Raw genomic sequence first — 17,946 nt, forward strand, 5'->3', positions numbered from 1 at the left:
TTAGGCAAAACATATATTCAGTGATTTTCTCATTAAACTGCTTTTTATTTTTGGTTCAGGTGTGGGGGTTTTTGTGTTTTTGATATATAGTTGCAAACATACTGCATTCTGGTCTCATTCTGGTGTTTTTGAATCTATGTTGATTTCACTTTTGCAATTGTTTCTAATTGTACTTTAAACTAATGAGTCACTGGCAGAAAGCAGCAGGGTTTCACAACCATCAGCACTCCTAGTGATCAAAACAACTAATCATGACATAATGTTGTCCTATTAAACGCAGCATGTGGCTTTTAAACTGCAGTTTCACTTCCTCTGTGAAACTCTGTTGTTACACTGTGTATTCTCACTTTGTTCCGGCTCTGCACGCTCAGGATGCCAGCTATGGTGTTGTGCAAAGTATACTGCAAAAAAAGAAAAGTTGGGTGAACTCAATATTTCAAGGCAACAAACCCCGATAACATTTTAAGTTGGACAATTAAACTAAATATTTTAAGTTTTGTTTTTGAATCTGCTCAACTCTGAATTCAGATTTTTGTCAACTCAACTGTAAGTTGTACTAACTTAATCATTGTAATAACTTTTAATCCTTACTTCTGCTAACTTCTGCAATGTGCTGAATTGGCACGATTGTAACACCACTATGAAATGTCAGCTAATGTTGCGACCACAATTTTGAGTTAGCACTGATACACTAATGGCTGCTCTTGTAGCTGTAACAAGCAGCGCCGCTAGCATCAGTTAGCCGCTAGTATCAGTTAGCCGCTAGCTTTCGCTAATGACCGAATTTCATCGCTTTCCCACATTTCACAACAAAGAAATAAGAGTTAGCAGAACTATTGTCCCTTGTTGTGAACCCCAACTTAAAGATATAAGTAACAACAACTCACAAACTTGTTTTTGAGCAGACAACTGGCTTCCTCTGTTGTGCTAACTTATATTATTGCCCTTAATGTCAATAATTTATACTTCCAAGTTTTATCAACTTAAATCACTGTTTTAGGCCAAAAAATACAAGTTGTCTTTTTTTTACAGTGTAGTAATGAAAACTGTTGAGAAGTTGATTTTGAAGAGAATAAGTTCCAGTTTTTCTCATACGAATAACATTTCCTCATGCACCCAGTGCTTATTTGCTGCCATGAAGCCTCAAATTATTACTTGGATCATCTGTTCCTCTTCCTTCATTCTGGGAAATTAAAACTAATCAGCGAATAGCAACCTGAAATTGCAGTTCAGTGTGTGTGCTGCTGAGGATGAGTGAGAACATGTCTGCCTGCTGAAGCGTAGACACAAACACATCTTTTCATATCAGCAGAAACTGTCCTTAGAAATGACAAAGAACAACAACAAGCATAATTAGAATATTATAAACATATTACCTTTCAACCCCATGTGGGTGTACAGGTGCATCTCGATAAATTAGAATATCATAGAAAAGTTTATTCATGTCAGTAATTCAATTCAAACAGTGGAAATAACACATTATATATTCCATTACACACAGAATCAAATCAACTTTATTTATTTATAGAGCCCTTTAAAACAGCGTTAGCTGATACAAAGAGAACAAATAAAAAAAAACTCAAACAAAGCGAGTCTCATGCTGGGTAAAAACCAGTAAATAAATGTGAGTTTTAAAATTAATCTTAATTTTAAAAAACCACAAAGAACAGATAAAAACAAATAAAACAGAGCAAAGGCTCATATTGAGTTAAAAAGCCAGTGAATAAAAGAACAACTGAAACATTTCATGTCTTAATGTATTTAATTTCTTCTCATTATAATGGCTTACATTTAATTAAGACCTTAAAAATCAGTGTCTCAAAAAATTTGAATATTACAAAAGACCATTTTTTAACGTATGTTTAATATGTAAATGTTGGCCTCTGAAAAGTATGTCCATCTGACTCAATACTTGGTTGGGGCTGTTTGACTTGAACTACTGGAAATGGACTTTTCCATCATATTCTAATTTATGATTCCTTTCATTTGAAACGTCTTTTCTGCAGGAGACATTTAAGATGTAACATTTTAAATAAGAGACGTATCCAGCCCTGGTGGCTACATTATATCCATCTGGACAGTAGCAGCATCAGTGTGCTAACATCTGGTCCAGCTCTGTGATCACACATGCTCTTTGAAGTGTTGTACCTTTCTCCTGGTTTCATCTCCATATTACACTGAAAGCCCAACAAGAGGGAGACACACTGAGTTTAGCTCTGGTTCATTTGAGGACATCTTAATGTGGGTTTTTAGTTTCACTAAAAAAAAAAAGGAAGTTAGATTCAGTTAGTGATTGCGGCTAATCACTGCCATTGCACAGTCAACATAATTTATCTGTAGTTTTTTTTTTTAATGAATGAATAAATGCTTTATTTTGGTTACAAAAAAACAAAGAAAACAAAATAAAATCATGTTTTTACAAAAGAATCCATCAGACAGCAACAGAAAAAAGAATAGGCTGAAGCCCCACTAAAGGATTATTTTTGCCTCTCCTGTACTATCTACATGTATACATTATATACATTACATTAACTGAATAATTCACATTGTTACAACACACATGATACCTTAAACTGAAAAATCAAATGCAATCACAGTTCATTGTAACCCTTGGTAATTTTTGACTTTAAAGTCTTCTTGAAAACTAACATAGAATTACACATCTTTATTTCATCATTTAGTCCATTAATCCATAATTTTACACCCAAAACTGACACACATCTGTACTTGAGATTAGTTCTGATTTTGTGAGTTTCAAAAATTAGCAAACCCCTTGAGTTATAAATCCCCTGCCTTAATTTAAGCATTTTTTGAATACAAACAGCTTGACATTTTGACATTGAATTTTGTCATAATATGCTTGTTTTTAACACCTGTACAAATCACATTAACAATGGCTGTGTTCTATTAAAGTGCCCCAGTGTGAAAGTGAGCCAGCATCTGAAATCGAAGCAGCTAATTGGAACTCAGCCATCAATCATTACCTCATGTACACCTGTGCTGTTGGGACATGTTAGGACAACTATCTTCAGTAGAGACCACCTAATCTCAAATTATGTCAAACAAAAACATTTAATCCATTAAAAACTGAATGATTAAAGTGGAATGTATAGTAAGTGTATAATACTATAAATACTGTATGATACAGCATACGTTAATGGTTAAATAAAACACACAGAGAAGTGACATTAAAATTTGCAGAAGTACCTTATGAACAAAATAGAGAACTGACAATAATAAATGTAAGAATACTCATTTTTAAGGAAATGACTCATATCAGACTGCTTAATGCAATGTTACTAATAATAATATTAACTATAAACTTCATACAAGAGATGCACCTCAAAGTGCTTTACAATAACAAAAAAAGGCAACACATTAAAAGAAGGTAAAGCAGACAATTAAATAAGACAATAGCAGATGATTAAATATATGTGAAAGTTCAGAAAAAGAGTAAAAAGTAATTAATAAACAAAAAACATTTATTGAAAGCCGAATAAATAAGCCTAAGTTTAGCCTAGGTTTTTCTGCATATTATAGCTTGTGATAGGATATTCCATAATGTTGCCTATTTTCTTATCCATAGTGTTGGGCAGTTTAAAATAATAAAAATAATAATAATAATAATTGTTATTATTATTATTATTATTATTATTATTATTAGTAGTAGTAGTAGTAGTAGTAGTAATAGTAGTAGTAGTAGTAGTAGTATTGTTATCATCATTATTATTATTATTATTATTATTATTGTTATTGCTATATTATAATATTTTAATTATATTTATTTACTAGCACAATTGTCAGATAAAGGAGCATATTATAGCTTGCGGTAAGATATTCTATAATGTTGCCTTTTTTTCTTATGCATAGTGTTGGGTAATTTAAAATAATAATAATATTAATAATAATAATTGTTATTATTATTATTATTATTATTATTATATTTTAATTATAATAATTTACTGGTACAGCTGTCAGATAAAGTACCACATTATAGCTTGTGGTAGGATATTCCATAATGTTGCCTTTTTTCTTATGCATAGTGTTGGGTGGTTCATAATAATAATAATAATATTAATGATAATAATAATGATAATAATAATAATAATAATAATATTCTGATTATAATTATTTACTAGTACAGCTGTCAGATAAAAAGTAGTTCTGAAGTAAAGTACCTCAAAATGTTACTTAACTAGCCTACAGTAAGGTGACACCACTAATGTGACGTGGGTGTTAATGATCTCATGCTCCTCGTCACGAGGGATTGCAGTAATCATGGGAGCAAACTGTATGTGTGATTGACAGGAAATGTGATTAGTGTTTCCTACGAGCAGCTAATGATGGAAGAAGAAGAGAGGTCTGCAGCTGGGGGACCTGGTGGTCCAGTCCACTCTCTGGTGAGGTCACACAGCTGGGTTACTGTCCCTTTTTTTTTTTTTTTTTGAAACTTTATTAAAGCAACATGGTGCAGGATGAACCTACTCAGATTGTTTAATATATTCTAAATACATTATTAGATTATTATTATTATTGATACATTTATGTAAACAACATTTTGATTTTCTCAATGATTATGATCATGAGGTTTAATTTAAAAAAAAGAAGCTACTTTAATTTGAACATGTTTTTTTATGTTAAATCTCCACCTGAAAAGTTTACTTGAAACTTTATGAAAGCAACATGGTGCAATACAAGACAATACACCAACAAAACGCCTTCAGGGGGTTCCAACAATACAGAGGCAAACTTTCATACAAAAACATTGTAAAGTGTACATAAATTCAAAGTTTTTATAGCTTTCATGTTGGTAGATTTCTTAATAGACTTAATATTGTTTGGTTTCATTATTCAAAACGACATTTATGGATATGCCATTTGGCTAATTGTATCATGAGATTGATGATATAGTATTGTGTGTCTTTTGCAAAAGGAAGGTCAGTGAAACCAAACAGTATATGTTCAAAGCACAGGGACAAATGAGGTTCAATCAAAAAAGGAATTAGGTTACAAATATCTTCCCATAATTTAGTTGCGAAAGGGCAAGGCCAAAATAAATGAAAAACATTTTCAGGGTGTCCTTCAGAGAAAGAGTAGTTTGACTGTATGTCTTTCTTAAATCGTTGTAAAACATGGGTCTCAAACTCGTGGCCCGCGGGCCAATTGCGGCCCTTGTGATGATATTTTGTGGCCCTCACCTTGATATGAAAGTTTAATGTGAGTTTTATATGAATGGCACTTTACCGTGTTGTGTGTGGAAGGTCCCTTTAATTACTTTTTTGGTAATTTTGTGTCTTTTTTTAATAATTGTGTGTCTTTTTTAATAATTTTGTGTCTTTTTAAAACAAACGTGTCTTTTTTTAATAAAAAAAAAGTGTAGTTTTTGGTAATTTTGTGTATTTTTTTTTGTAATTTTGTGTGTTTTTTGGGTCATTTTGTGTCTTTTTAAAAATAATTTGGTGTCTTTTTTGGTAATTCTGTGTTTTTTTTTACATTTTGTTTCTTTTTTAAGTAATTTCGTGTTTTTTTTCTGTCATTTTGTGTCTTTTTTGGTCATTTTGTGTCTTTTTTGGGTCATTTTGTGTCTTTTTTTTTTTTGTAATTTTTTAAATTACAGAATTATCTTAAAAGAAGTACTGTCCCTTTAAGAGCGTCACATGATGACAAAGAAGGAAAACCCCATGAAGGAAGCAGGAAGTTCGTCTAGCAAGAAGCCTGAGCACATAAACAATAAACAAAGAACACAGCAGAAAAGCTCAGAGAAGCTTTCTCACGTTTATCATAATGGCTGGCATTAAAGGTACTGCATTTCATACACGTATGAGACAGTCGACCGCTGAGAGTTGCGTTCATTTAGTTACGCAGGCGTTAAAAGTTTGTTAGGCTGGTTTTCTACCTGTTTGAAACCCTTTGCTGAATCATTTCGAAAGCTAAAATTACAACACTGGCTGACGACATTAAGATGTGTTAGAAGGTTGTTGTTGTTTTTTTTTAACGTTGATGTTGTCAACCCGTTTCAAGTTTTCAGTTCACTTATATTTCGCTGTAAATTCTTCTTAAATGTTGATTTAGCAAACCCCATAGCAAGTGGTCACACTGTTAAAATAATCGCCTAAGTCATTTTTTGTCAAAATTGTTTTTATTTTGCCTCCATCATCTCCTCATGACGCCTCAGTTGATCAGATCATGTGATTTTACCCCTTTAAGATAATGGTCTATGTCAAGTGTGTGACTTAAGCGGATCTGCACTTCTGGTTAGATGCTAAACTACATTTCGTTGTCCTAGTACTTGTACTCAATGACAATAAAGTTGAATCTAATCTAATCTAATCTTAAGCGGATTTATTATGCCTAAATCAAAATAAAATGTGACTTTTTTTGGGCAATTTTTTGAACATGCCTTTGTGACTAAAGCAATATATGGACACTTTATTTTGAAGGTTTCTACATAAGAGTGACATGAGCGTATCATAAACATGACATGGGATGTGTCATGAACATTAATGACACTTTGAAGTAACATTAATGCTCATGATACTTGTCATGTCATGTTTCTGACAGGCTTGTGTGACTCTTATGTAGACACCTTCAAAATAAAGTGTTACCATATCTTGCTTAAGTCACAAAGGCATGTTCAAAAAATTGCCTAAGTCATTTATTTCTCTTAAGTTACATAATTTACACACAGTGTTATTACTATGCCAATAGCCATCCTCTGTTACATCCTTTTTGAGTGAAATGATCAATAAATGTCATTTGTTACACTTTTGGTGACGTTTTTTTTGTTTCCTGCAAAACTTGAAAAATGACTGAGGCGATTATTTTAACAGTGTGACGAAGTGTCACAAGCTTTGTTTCTGGTTATAACTTTGGACACAAGCATCGCTGTCAGTGTAATGTCATGCTTCTCTTTTTTCAGCACTGGTTGGTTTGTCCTTCAGTGGTGCCATTGGACTCACATTTCTTCTTCTGGGCTGTGCACTGGAACAGTACGGGTAGGTTATTAGCAGTGGTGGAAGAAGTATAAAGTACTAATACCACACTGTGAAATTACTCCACTACAAGTAAAAGTCCTGCATTCAAAACTTACTGAAGTAAAAGTACAAAAGTATCAGCATCAAAATGTACTTAAAGTATCAAAAGTAAAAGTACTCATTATGCAGAATGGACCCACTCAGATGATTTTATATATTCTAAATACATTATTAGATTATTGTTATTATTATTATTATTGATGCATTTATGTAAACAACATTTTCATTTTCTTAATGATTATGATCATGAGGTTTAATTTTTTTAAAAAGTCTAATTTTATCATGTTTTCTTAGGTTAAATCTCCACCTGAAAAGTAACTACAGCTGTCAGCTAAATGTAGTGGAGTAAAAAAATACAATATTTGCTTCTAATTTGTGAAGTAGAAGTATACAGTTACATTAAATTGAAATACTCGAGTAAAGTACAAGTACCTCAATATTGTACTTAAGTACAGTACTTAAGTAAATGTACTTAGTAACATTCCACCACTGGTTATTTGTTTTGAAAAATATTTACCTTATTGCATGACTTGATTTAAGCCGTTTCTCCAGTGGAGAGGCAGATGTTCAGAGAGAGATATGAACAATAATTAATATCAATGCAGCAGAAGCTCAGAAATGTATTCACTTGTATGAGACAAGTTCCAGAAATGCTGAATCTTACAATTTCCATAATGCAACTCAATAGCGTCTTTCATTAAGTGCCCACTTCTTTCAAACCCCCATGCTCCAAGTTTGTAATGCAGGCTTTCTGTAAAAAGAAAAAAGAAAAAAAGAAAGAAAATGAAACCTCAAGCTGAGATAACAGTTTATGATTATCATACCATGTGCATTTGCTTATCTACGATGTAGGAAAAGAAAATGTAGGATGTGGAATCTCATCTGCAAATGTGCATCTTCTTTTCTCCTAAACTGTCTGTCAGACTGGTCAACTTTTATTTATTGGAATATTTTTTCAAAACAGAGACATTATACATATACTTCGATTTTAAAAAAAGCAGATAGTTAAGATGTTGTTTTCTAGTGATGACACAGCATTTATTTGCCTGATTCTTGAAATGAATGGTTAAATATTTTTGAATATTCTGTTCTGGCATCTATCTATCTATCTATCTATCTATCTATCTACTTACCTATGTAGTCATGACTACCTACTGTAATTTGAGTTACAGTTCTTCTTGCTCAAGTATTCATGTCAATGAAAGTGTCGGTGACATCAAGATGAAAAGTCCTGACATCATGTTTATGAACAAGATAGTCAAATGGCTCTGTCATGTTTTCATTATTACTCTGGAAATGTTTTCCAATGCAAAAAAGTCAGATCTTGGTGACATAACCTGAAAATGCTCAAGACAGAACTATATGCTATTTGCTTTGAAAACTACAGTAAAGTTACACATTACTGTATTTATCCATCCACCCATCCATCCATCCATCCATCCATCCATCCATCCATCCATCCATCCAAACACCCATCCATCCATCCATCCATCCATCCATCCATCCATCCATCCATCCATCCATCCATCCATCCATCCATCCATCCAAACACCCATCCATCCATCCATCCATCCATCCATCCAAACACCCATCCATCCATCCATCCATCCATCCATCCATCCATCCATCCATCCATCCATCCATCCAAACACCCATCCATCCATCCATCCATCCATCCATCCATCCAAACACCCATCCATCCATCCATCCATCCATCCAAACACCCATCCATCTATCCATCTATCCATCCATCCATCCATCCATCCATCCATCCATCCATCCAAACACCCATCCATCTATCCATCTATCCATCCATCCATCCATCCATCTTATAGTACCGGTTATATTTCCACCTGTTTATTTTTATTTGACCAGCTACAAACTCATGCCATCATATATCATAAAGTGTGCGTCCATTAACTGTTCCTCTCCTGTTTCTCTCTAGGGTATACTGGCCACTGTTTGTCCTGATTTTCTACATATTAAGCCCCATCCCGACCTTCATATCGAGACGCCTCAACGATGACAGCGACTCCTCCAGCAACGCCTGCAGAGAGCTGGCTTACTTCTTAACAACTGGCATCGTGGTTTCATCTTTTGGGCTTCCCATCGTGCTAGCCCGCACTAACACAGTGAGTTCTCTCTGCCCATGTGGGAATATCATGAAAATGTCTAGATATCAGCTCCTAAATTAAACTCTTATGAGCTGTTTTTGTTATTATATTTTCCAAACAAATAGTTGTACCAGTCTGTATATATAAAATCCACTGATAAAAATACTTTTTTTTAAACAAAGGTTCAATAATGTTTCCAGGGTCATTTAATAAATGAATAAAATAATTGTATATATATCCTTTATTTAACCAGGAAAAAGTCTTGCTGACATTAAAAAATCTCTTTTCCAAGAGAAACCTGGCCAAGAAAGCAGCATAAAAAGTGACAAGTTAAACATTTAAACACAGTTAACATAAACAATTGTGATGTGAATGTTTCCCAAAATAGCTCATGATTCAAATCACAATTATGATCGAGAGGCCGTTCATCTTCCATTGTGCCAGCTGACTGTTGTGATTTATTTTGGCCTGATTCAGTGTGAACATTTTTCTCCTCCAGATCCAGTGGGGGGCCTGTGGTCTGGTGATGACAGGAAATGCTGTCATCTTCCTCACCATCCTCGGCTTCTTTGTCGTGTTCGGAGGTGGGGACGACTTCAGCTGGGAGCAGTGGTAGAGAGCCTGCAGAGAGTGAACAGACAGAAAGATGGACGGATGATTGGAAGAATGGATGGATGGATGGATGGGTGGATGGGTGGGTAGGCGGATAATTGAATGGATTGACTGCAGACTTGGGGCACATGTGTCCTGCACTCAATACTCAGTGTAGGCTGCAAAATGTCAAAGTTACTGGGCATGTTTTCAGGCCGATTTTTTTATATTCTCTGGTATAAGGGTTGGAGACAACACTGTGTACCCTATTACTGTGCCTTATGTCTGGGACCAGAGAGACACTGATGCCTATCCACCTTAACCCATGTATTTTTAGCTTGTCTCGCCTTTGTTTCGACTCCCAAAATCACCCTGCTCTTTGCAGCCGCCGGCTATTTCATTATGCTTCAGTTAATCAATATCATAAAGGGATCCTAACTTTATTATAACACTGCAACCCTCACTGCGTTATCTGTCCTCATTGTTCCATGAGGATAGAGTCCCAAGTGGCTATACTGAATTATGGCTTGCTTATTATGAGCACTGTTTGCTATTTAAAGTGTGAAGGCAGGGCAAGTTATCTTAACCCATGCTATCTGACAACTATTTGTAGGACCCTAATCAGGTAAAGATATATTTGTATGGAGTATGTGGTTTGTTTGTTTTTTTGGTTTGTTTGTTTTCATTTTGCTACAAGACTTTAAAGCCTATACTTTTTTGGTGCAATTGTTTACATACTCACCAAAGATCATTTAAGAGTGCAAAAATGGAGCATATTCACCTCATGGACTGTGATTTTTTTTGATCTGTGCTATGCAGCAATGTGATCCTCAAAAGCCAGCTGAGGCATTTGGAGAAAGCACTGTGTAGTTAAAAAGATCATTCATCTATTGCCGTGTTTCTACTGCACAGTACAACTCTGCTTGACTTGAATCTCTATAACAGAACTAACAGAATGCTGCATATCAATGCAGAATCTGGAAGCGACAGTAAAAAAAGTTGGTATTGGAAATTTTCAGATTTCCGTTTGTAGTCCGAGTTGGAACAACCAATCACATTTAAGTGGGCTTGCCGGTATACAGTCCATTTGAAGAGCAAAAGAGGCAGAACATATTGGCCAGAAGGCAATCTCAGAAGCCATTTGCTATCGTCTGACAAAAGTTTTGCTTTTTATTTGCTTTTTTAAAAATTGGTCTGCATTCACATGCAAATATCTGTCAGTAGAGATGTTCCTAAATGTGGTCAGGACCTAAAACACGTTCCAAAAGTTTAGATGAAGCTGCTAATCGGACAATGATCAATTACAGGAAAACAGTAAGCCTTGGCCCACATATCCATTTTCTGGATATCCAATGGCTACATCCCAACCCCAGAAATATTGGGGATAACGATAGCCGAGTTCCAAGATTGTGCGTAACTCGACTTGTCTCACCTATGGTACCAGGTCCTTTAGTCTATTTCCACTAGGGTTGTCACGATACTAAAATTTTCAACTTGATACCGATACTCAGGAACATATTCAATACTCGATACCATTTTCGATACCACAAGGATAAAAACAAAGACCCCAAAATTTAACAGAAATATTTTTATTAACAAGAAAAATGCAACATGCAAAAAATCAACAGAACCACAGGTTAAATATTTATAATAAAAACAGTTATTGCAACTATGATAACAAGCTTCAGATACTCTTAAAAAAGGATATTTGTATCTGGATACAACATTTTAGTATCGATTCTTTTTTGAGTATCGATACTTTTGACAACCCTAATTTCCACGCCGCCACGTGAAACTGCCGTGACATCATCCTAAACACAACACGCGCTGAATCCTTTAATCGGCAGCCAAACACAGGAAAGCCTGCATGTCAATTGTATTGTATGTTTTAACTCCACCTTGTAGTATCAGCTCAGCTCGCCTACAACCTCGAACAAGGTGGTACTAAAAAAGTACCAGTTACCAGGTAGCAACCACAAGTTTTGCTAGTGAAAAACCAAAAACAGAACGAGTCGAGTAGAGTAAAGCCGCGATGTACCATGCAGTGGAAATGCGCCAGAGAAAGCACCCTAACCATTTTATATTCCTGCAGACAACAAAGAATTTCATACTGCTGACAGGAGCATGATACTAAGTTGCAAATAATATTTTTACATGTTGAATGGTAAATACAGTAGAGGTGTTTGGCTTTATCTGCAAACTCATTCATAAGTGCCTGTCATTCACAGTGTATATTTTAATTAATAGACAAATCACTGTGATTCTCTTTTGAGTCAGGTTTTTGTGTTTCATCATCAGGGGCTGTTGACATGTGTTATTGTAAATCAATATTACATCATTATGTTGTATCTCATCACTGTCAGTAACTGGCTGTTAATGTGGTTATGAAGTTTGTAAGCGCAGCCCACTTCATAGACTATCACACACAGTTATAATGTCCTGTACAATTTCTCGGTTTTCCTAATTCCTTAACTGCTTCTCAAGGTGAATATTATACTGTAAGTATCATAACTGACAATAACAGAACCTTTTTCCCTCTATTGGGAGTCCCATACCCACACTAACGAGTGCTGAAGAGCTCTCAAATGTTATTTTATAAGCTCCTGACTGCATTTTGTTTTCTAACATTGATTAAAACTCTCTGTATTGTGAAAAACTCTGTCTTGGTGTTTACTGCTAGTGATGAGAAAAGTGAAGGATATGTGGAGTGGATGGGGATTTCACTTATGCAAAGTCTTGGAGATGGATGATGCATTCAAAAAGACACCTGCAGTAGTGACAGTAGCAGACTGTAATGACCTCCTACAAGACTCAGCCCAGGAAATAAGGAGAGGGTGTGGGTGAGTGTGTGTGTGTGTGTATATGTGTGTGTGTATGTGTGTGTGTGTGTGTGTGTGTGTTAGGTGCATTTATATCTGGCCAGACTTTGCTAGAAATTCAGGTGTAAACAGCTGCTAAATCATTCAGATATTTTTGCAATATTCATTAAGCAGTGTGCAAAAAGAACCTCCATGTTTTTGCCTAACAGCCTATCATTTTCACTGAGAAACATCTGTCTGCCTCCCTGTCTGTTTTGCTGTTTCCAAACATTAAAACTGAATACAGATTGGCAACATTGCCACTTGTGAGCAAGGTGCAATCACAAAAGACAAAACATTATCTGTTCAGGGTTAAATAGGAAGTGATAGTAATCAACCATGATGCAGCAGCATGCAACTTGATTGGTTTCATTACATTCTCCATTCACTTGTGTCAGAAATGCACTGAAGCTGCAGCACCAATTTGCATGTTAAGCCAAGTGCATTTCCTCCACAAACACTTTGCAAATTAATCAATATTTCTATGGAAAAAAACATCTGTGCTTCCTGAATCTAGTGATTGCATTTGACAAAGGGAAGATGCAGCATGTATCCCATGGAGAGGTTACTGGTTACTGTTGTGTGAAAATGTTTATTAAGAAGATTCACAAAGGTGTGGATGTGCAATACATAATAGATTAACTGCATGAAAAGGCTTGGTTGTGTCAGGTTGAAGAAAGGAGCTGACATCAAAGATTAAAGGAAGTCTGCAAGATAAAAATTGGTCTCTTGGTTCTGATAAAAGGAAGGGGTGACACAGTTTAAGTAGTGTACAGAGAGTTTCCAACACAAGCTTATACACCTGGGCCAGTATAAGAACCATTAGAACCAGATAATGACCTGTGTATAGAAAGTGATGAACCTTTGCTCAGTTACTTGGCGAAGAAAAGTGTTGAAATAAATACCCACTGGCCCCTGTGAAGGAGAAGTTGTGCTTTGTCCCAAGACGCAACAATAACAAGCATCTGCTGCTGCGTGAGAGACACTGGCAGAAAATGATACTGTGATCATACTGTGTGCAAGTGAGAGACATTGAAAAAAAAAAGATGAAGGTAAAGATGGAGATGAAGAAAGAGAGAGAGAGCCCAGGGACACTCATTCATCTCTGTTCCAGGACAGCTGTTGCCTGGCAACAGCAAAGGCATCAAGTTTATTCTAAAATCCAGCTGGATCTGGCCTTGAACACTACATACAGTAACACCGTTTAGAGAATCACAGCATATTATATTATGGTGTGATACTGTGATATAAAACACACTGCAGTGTTAGTACATACAGTGCAACCAACACATCACAGCTGGACAATGAAAAGGAGCTGAACAATGCAACAGTGCAACGCAACACATGATACAACACATTTCAGAACAGCAGATAGACAGACAGTGTTGAGGAACCTCCATTGAAAGCAGTTTTGCAAGCTTCTGATTACTTCACACTAGAAAAAAGATGAACAGCAGCAAAGCTACTCTAGGTGGGAATCTAGTTTGGGTAACTAAAGCAACTTGTGAAAAAATAATTAAAAAAAATAATACACCTGATGTAATTATAACACTATATTATTCAAGAAAGCCAAATGTCAGGAAAAAGAAAAGACACTCAATAAAGTTTATTGCAAAAAGTTTCCGCAAATCGTACATAAGCTAAGTTTAAAAAATATTTAGCTTGCACCTTTTTAGACTTTTAAACAGACTTAAGCATTGATTTTTAAAAAAGATTTTTTAATGGGCCTATTGTTTTGCTCGTCAGTTTTATGAAATCTGACTACAACCGTTCAGAAAAACACTTCATCATTCAGTTTAGTACCTCAAATTTGTATGTAAGAGCAATACTTGAGTGAATGCACTTGGTTACATTCCACCACTGCATTAGTTCAATAACAGCACAAAATTGTTTACAACATTGTGAAATAAATAAATAACTAAATCCTTTCTTTTTATGACTGAAAATTTTTATTGTGGTTGTGGTTAATCAGACAAAAAACAATTGTTTTTTATAAAGTAGCTTAGTTTAACTATTTGAATCACAAAGCAAATATAAACGTATTGAACTACCAGCAAGCAAGCTACGGAAAAATGTACAAACAAATATGATAACATATAATTTACTACTCCCTTACACTGTACATTAATTGCTGAATAGATAAAAGCCATGGAAATTGTAAAGCATGGTATTTTCAATAATACTTATAATTCTATTACAAGTTCTGATATGTGTTATCTTTAATTATAACATTTATTACAACTTCATTCTGCCTGTACTGTAGCATCATCTCCATTGCTCATTCAGCAAGATAAGATAAGATAAGATAAGATAAGATAAGGTAAGTTATTCCTTTATTGATCCGCCATGGGGGAAATTCAGGTCTACAGAGTAAAACCAGAATAATACCAGAATAATAAAATAGAATAATAAAAATGAAATAGAATAAAGATAAAATAAATAAATAAATAGTATAAAATAAAAATACAAACAACAAGACACCTTCAAAATAAAGTGTTACCGTTAGTCTTAAGTCACAAAGGCCTAAGTCATTTATTTCTCTTAAGTTACATAATTTACACACAGTGTTATTACTATGCCAATAGCCATCCTTTGTTACATCCTTTTTGAGTGAAATGATCAATAAATGTCATATGTTACACTTTTGCTGAAGTTTTTTGTGTTTCCTGCAAAACTTGAAAAAAATGACTTAAAGGTGATTATTTTAACAGGGTGACGAAATGTTATTGTGAAGAAAACAGGTTCCAGTAAAAGTTCAATTCAACCTTGCCTCACTCAATCAAGGGCAGGCATGATGTGGATAACTTTCATTACAGCAGTATACATAACTGCTATATAAAGAGACAATCAACTAAAAGTCATCATGGAGTCAATAAAAGGCAGAGAGCCGGGGGGGTTGTAGTCCCATTAAAACCGGTGGAGCAGACACATCCACGCGGTGCCCTCCTCTCCTCTGGCCGGGGCGCAAAAGGACTCGGGGCAGCCAGCAGCGGGGGGAGGCAGGCGGGGAGGGAGGGAGGGAGGGCGTGAGTACCGACAGCCATTGGTAAACGGAAGGATTTGCGTCGTCGGTGTCAAAGCCAATCGATGCGCTCGCGGGGTCGGGAAGGGGAACGAGCGCGAATGGCACAAATGGAGCCGGATAAAAGGGGCGCGTGCTTTTTGGAAGCGCGGCAGAGAAACCGGAGACAACAAGGTACCGCACCAGCGCGTGGGACAACGGATACACAACCGGTAAGGCTGCATTCAATCTGACTGTGAGAAAAAGAAGCTAAATGTGTCTTAATTTTGACCGAAAAACGACAATTTATCAATCTTTCATTAGTTTTTACCGACCTTATCGGGTAACCTACAGCGCGACATTTCAAACTTTGAGGGTTTTTTGTGTTCCAGAGGTTGTTGTTGTTTTTTTTGGTGCAAAATATGATGTTTCACTAAGCTCAGGTGGCAGTCATTTGAGCCTGCACAGAGGCTATTTTCGAGGAAACCTTATCGGCAGCCAGATATCTTGAGTTGCACTGAAAAGGTCTTTGATTCAGTCATATCACGTAGGCTTCGTGTTTGTATGTAGGCTGTGCTCCTCATCTCTCTCGGGGCGCATTGTGGGCATCTCTCTTCCTTTTGTCAGCCGACTTGTTCAGTGTCTAGTTTGAAACACGAATGATGTGTTGCTCATGCAGGATTCTGCCTACACAAATGTTTGAGGCACTTTCGAGGAAGTATCCTGTGTGATGATGATGATGAGGTCACACAAAGCAATTCCCCCACTTTTTCTCTCAGCACAGAGACAGATGTTATTATAGAAAAACAAGTGGGTTTGAAATAGGGCTGGGCGATATGGACCAAAAGTCATATCACAACATATTTAGGCTGAATATCGATACACGATATATATCCCGATATTTTTATCGCAAAGTGAGAGCAGATGTTCAGTCAAAGTCAAAGTCAAATATGACATGTTACAAGTAGTTTTATTGAAACTGTTTTTTTAAGTGAACATAAATACTGTATAACAGGAGTAGCATTTTTTTAATCAAAGCTCCATAAAGTGCACATTTCAATAAAAATATTTTAAATAAAAATAGCCTATGAAATAAAATAGGCCAATCTTTTTCTGAAATGAATATATTTATATGAAAAAGGAATAACGAACATTATAAAATAACTAAATATGACAAACACTAGTACAGCACTTAAATATATAAAAGAAAAAAACTTTGAACTATATCAATATATGCAATATGGTCTAATTCCATATCACATTTAAAAATATATAAATATATTTTTTATATCGATATATCCCCCAGCCCTAGTTTGAAACACATTTGAGTTTGAGACAGTGTTTGTAGATGGTGAGATGGAGAGCCTGGGCAAACCCACTTTAACCCAACAACAGTCGGCCTGCGGGTTTGGTCTATAAACCAACTGATTTATATGCCATTACACAATCAATCACTGTCCATTTAGCACTGAAGTCTAAGTTAAATGAGGTCAAACCAGGAATTCCAGAAAATAAATGGCACTAGTTAGGCCCATTATTTCATCCTCAACACCATATTTCTGTCGGGGTTAAATGTGTCTGACTCATATCGATATAGACAGTCAATAGTGACCTTTTTATAGTCTGACTGATAGGGGAGAGTGGGGATGATTGTAACAGTTTTAAATTCATCATCTCCATGTTAGTGATTGTTTTTGCTCAACCTTTCAAACTTAGATTAAACCCACCACCACTTGGCACACCAAACTTCCCTCTAAAGTAATGGCTTGAGACTTTACTACAGTTTTTGCTTGATGATGATTGTCCGAGTAAAACCAGAGATATGGTCAAATTTATTTAGTATAGAAATATAGAACCAGATGTTATCCTCATTTTACCTCTTATATGTTACATGCAACCTGTATTCACATTAACAACATTTAAAATTCTTCAGTGACCATGATTGTGTGTTAAAAGTAGAAGAAAACACAATTTTCATACTCTAATTATCAAGTCATATAGGTGAGGTTATGCTAAAAAATAATACCAACATGGCATGGCAAACATTGCATTTAGGTGGTTTATAGAAAAGGTTTATATGAAAAGGATTCAAAAGCGGATAGAATAGTTCAAAACTACAAAGGGTTAAAACTTCAAGATAAAACTGAATATATGCTAAAAAAAATATCCAGTCTTCTTACTGGAGTCATATCTGTGATTCTGAGGTTTAAGTAAGGTAACATAAGGTGAAAACCATATTGTTCCACTGTTGCATCTAGAGGTGGGCGATATGGCCCAAATCTTCTACTGGAGTATATGTAATTTTATATCTCGATAGTAATATGTATCACTATACAAAAATGGTTCTT

At 35.4% G+C, this 17,946-nt stretch overlaps 1 protein-coding gene across 1 annotated transcript; it reads left to right on the plus strand.

Moving 5' to 3' along the window:
* Positions 1–5,673: 5,673 nt before the first annotated feature.
* On the plus strand, positions 5,674–12,395 carry LOC131980223 (leptin receptor gene-related protein). The gene is made up of 4 exons (XM_059344436.1): positions 5,674–5,800; positions 6,920–6,995; positions 8,980–9,166; positions 9,648–12,395. The coding sequence occupies exons 1-4, from the start codon at positions 5,785–5,787 to the stop codon at positions 9,762–9,764; spliced, it is 396 nt and encodes a 131-aa protein (XP_059200419.1). The 5' UTR covers positions 5,674–5,784; the 3' UTR covers positions 9,765–12,395.
* The last annotated feature ends 5,551 nt before the right edge of the window (positions 12,396–17,946 follow it).

Source organism: Centropristis striata, chromosome 11, assembly GCF_030273125.1.
Source record: "Centropristis striata isolate RG_2023a ecotype Rhode Island chromosome 11, C.striata_1.0, whole genome shotgun sequence".
Classification (NCBI taxonomy): Eukaryota; Metazoa; Chordata; class Actinopteri; order Perciformes; family Serranidae; genus Centropristis; species Centropristis striata.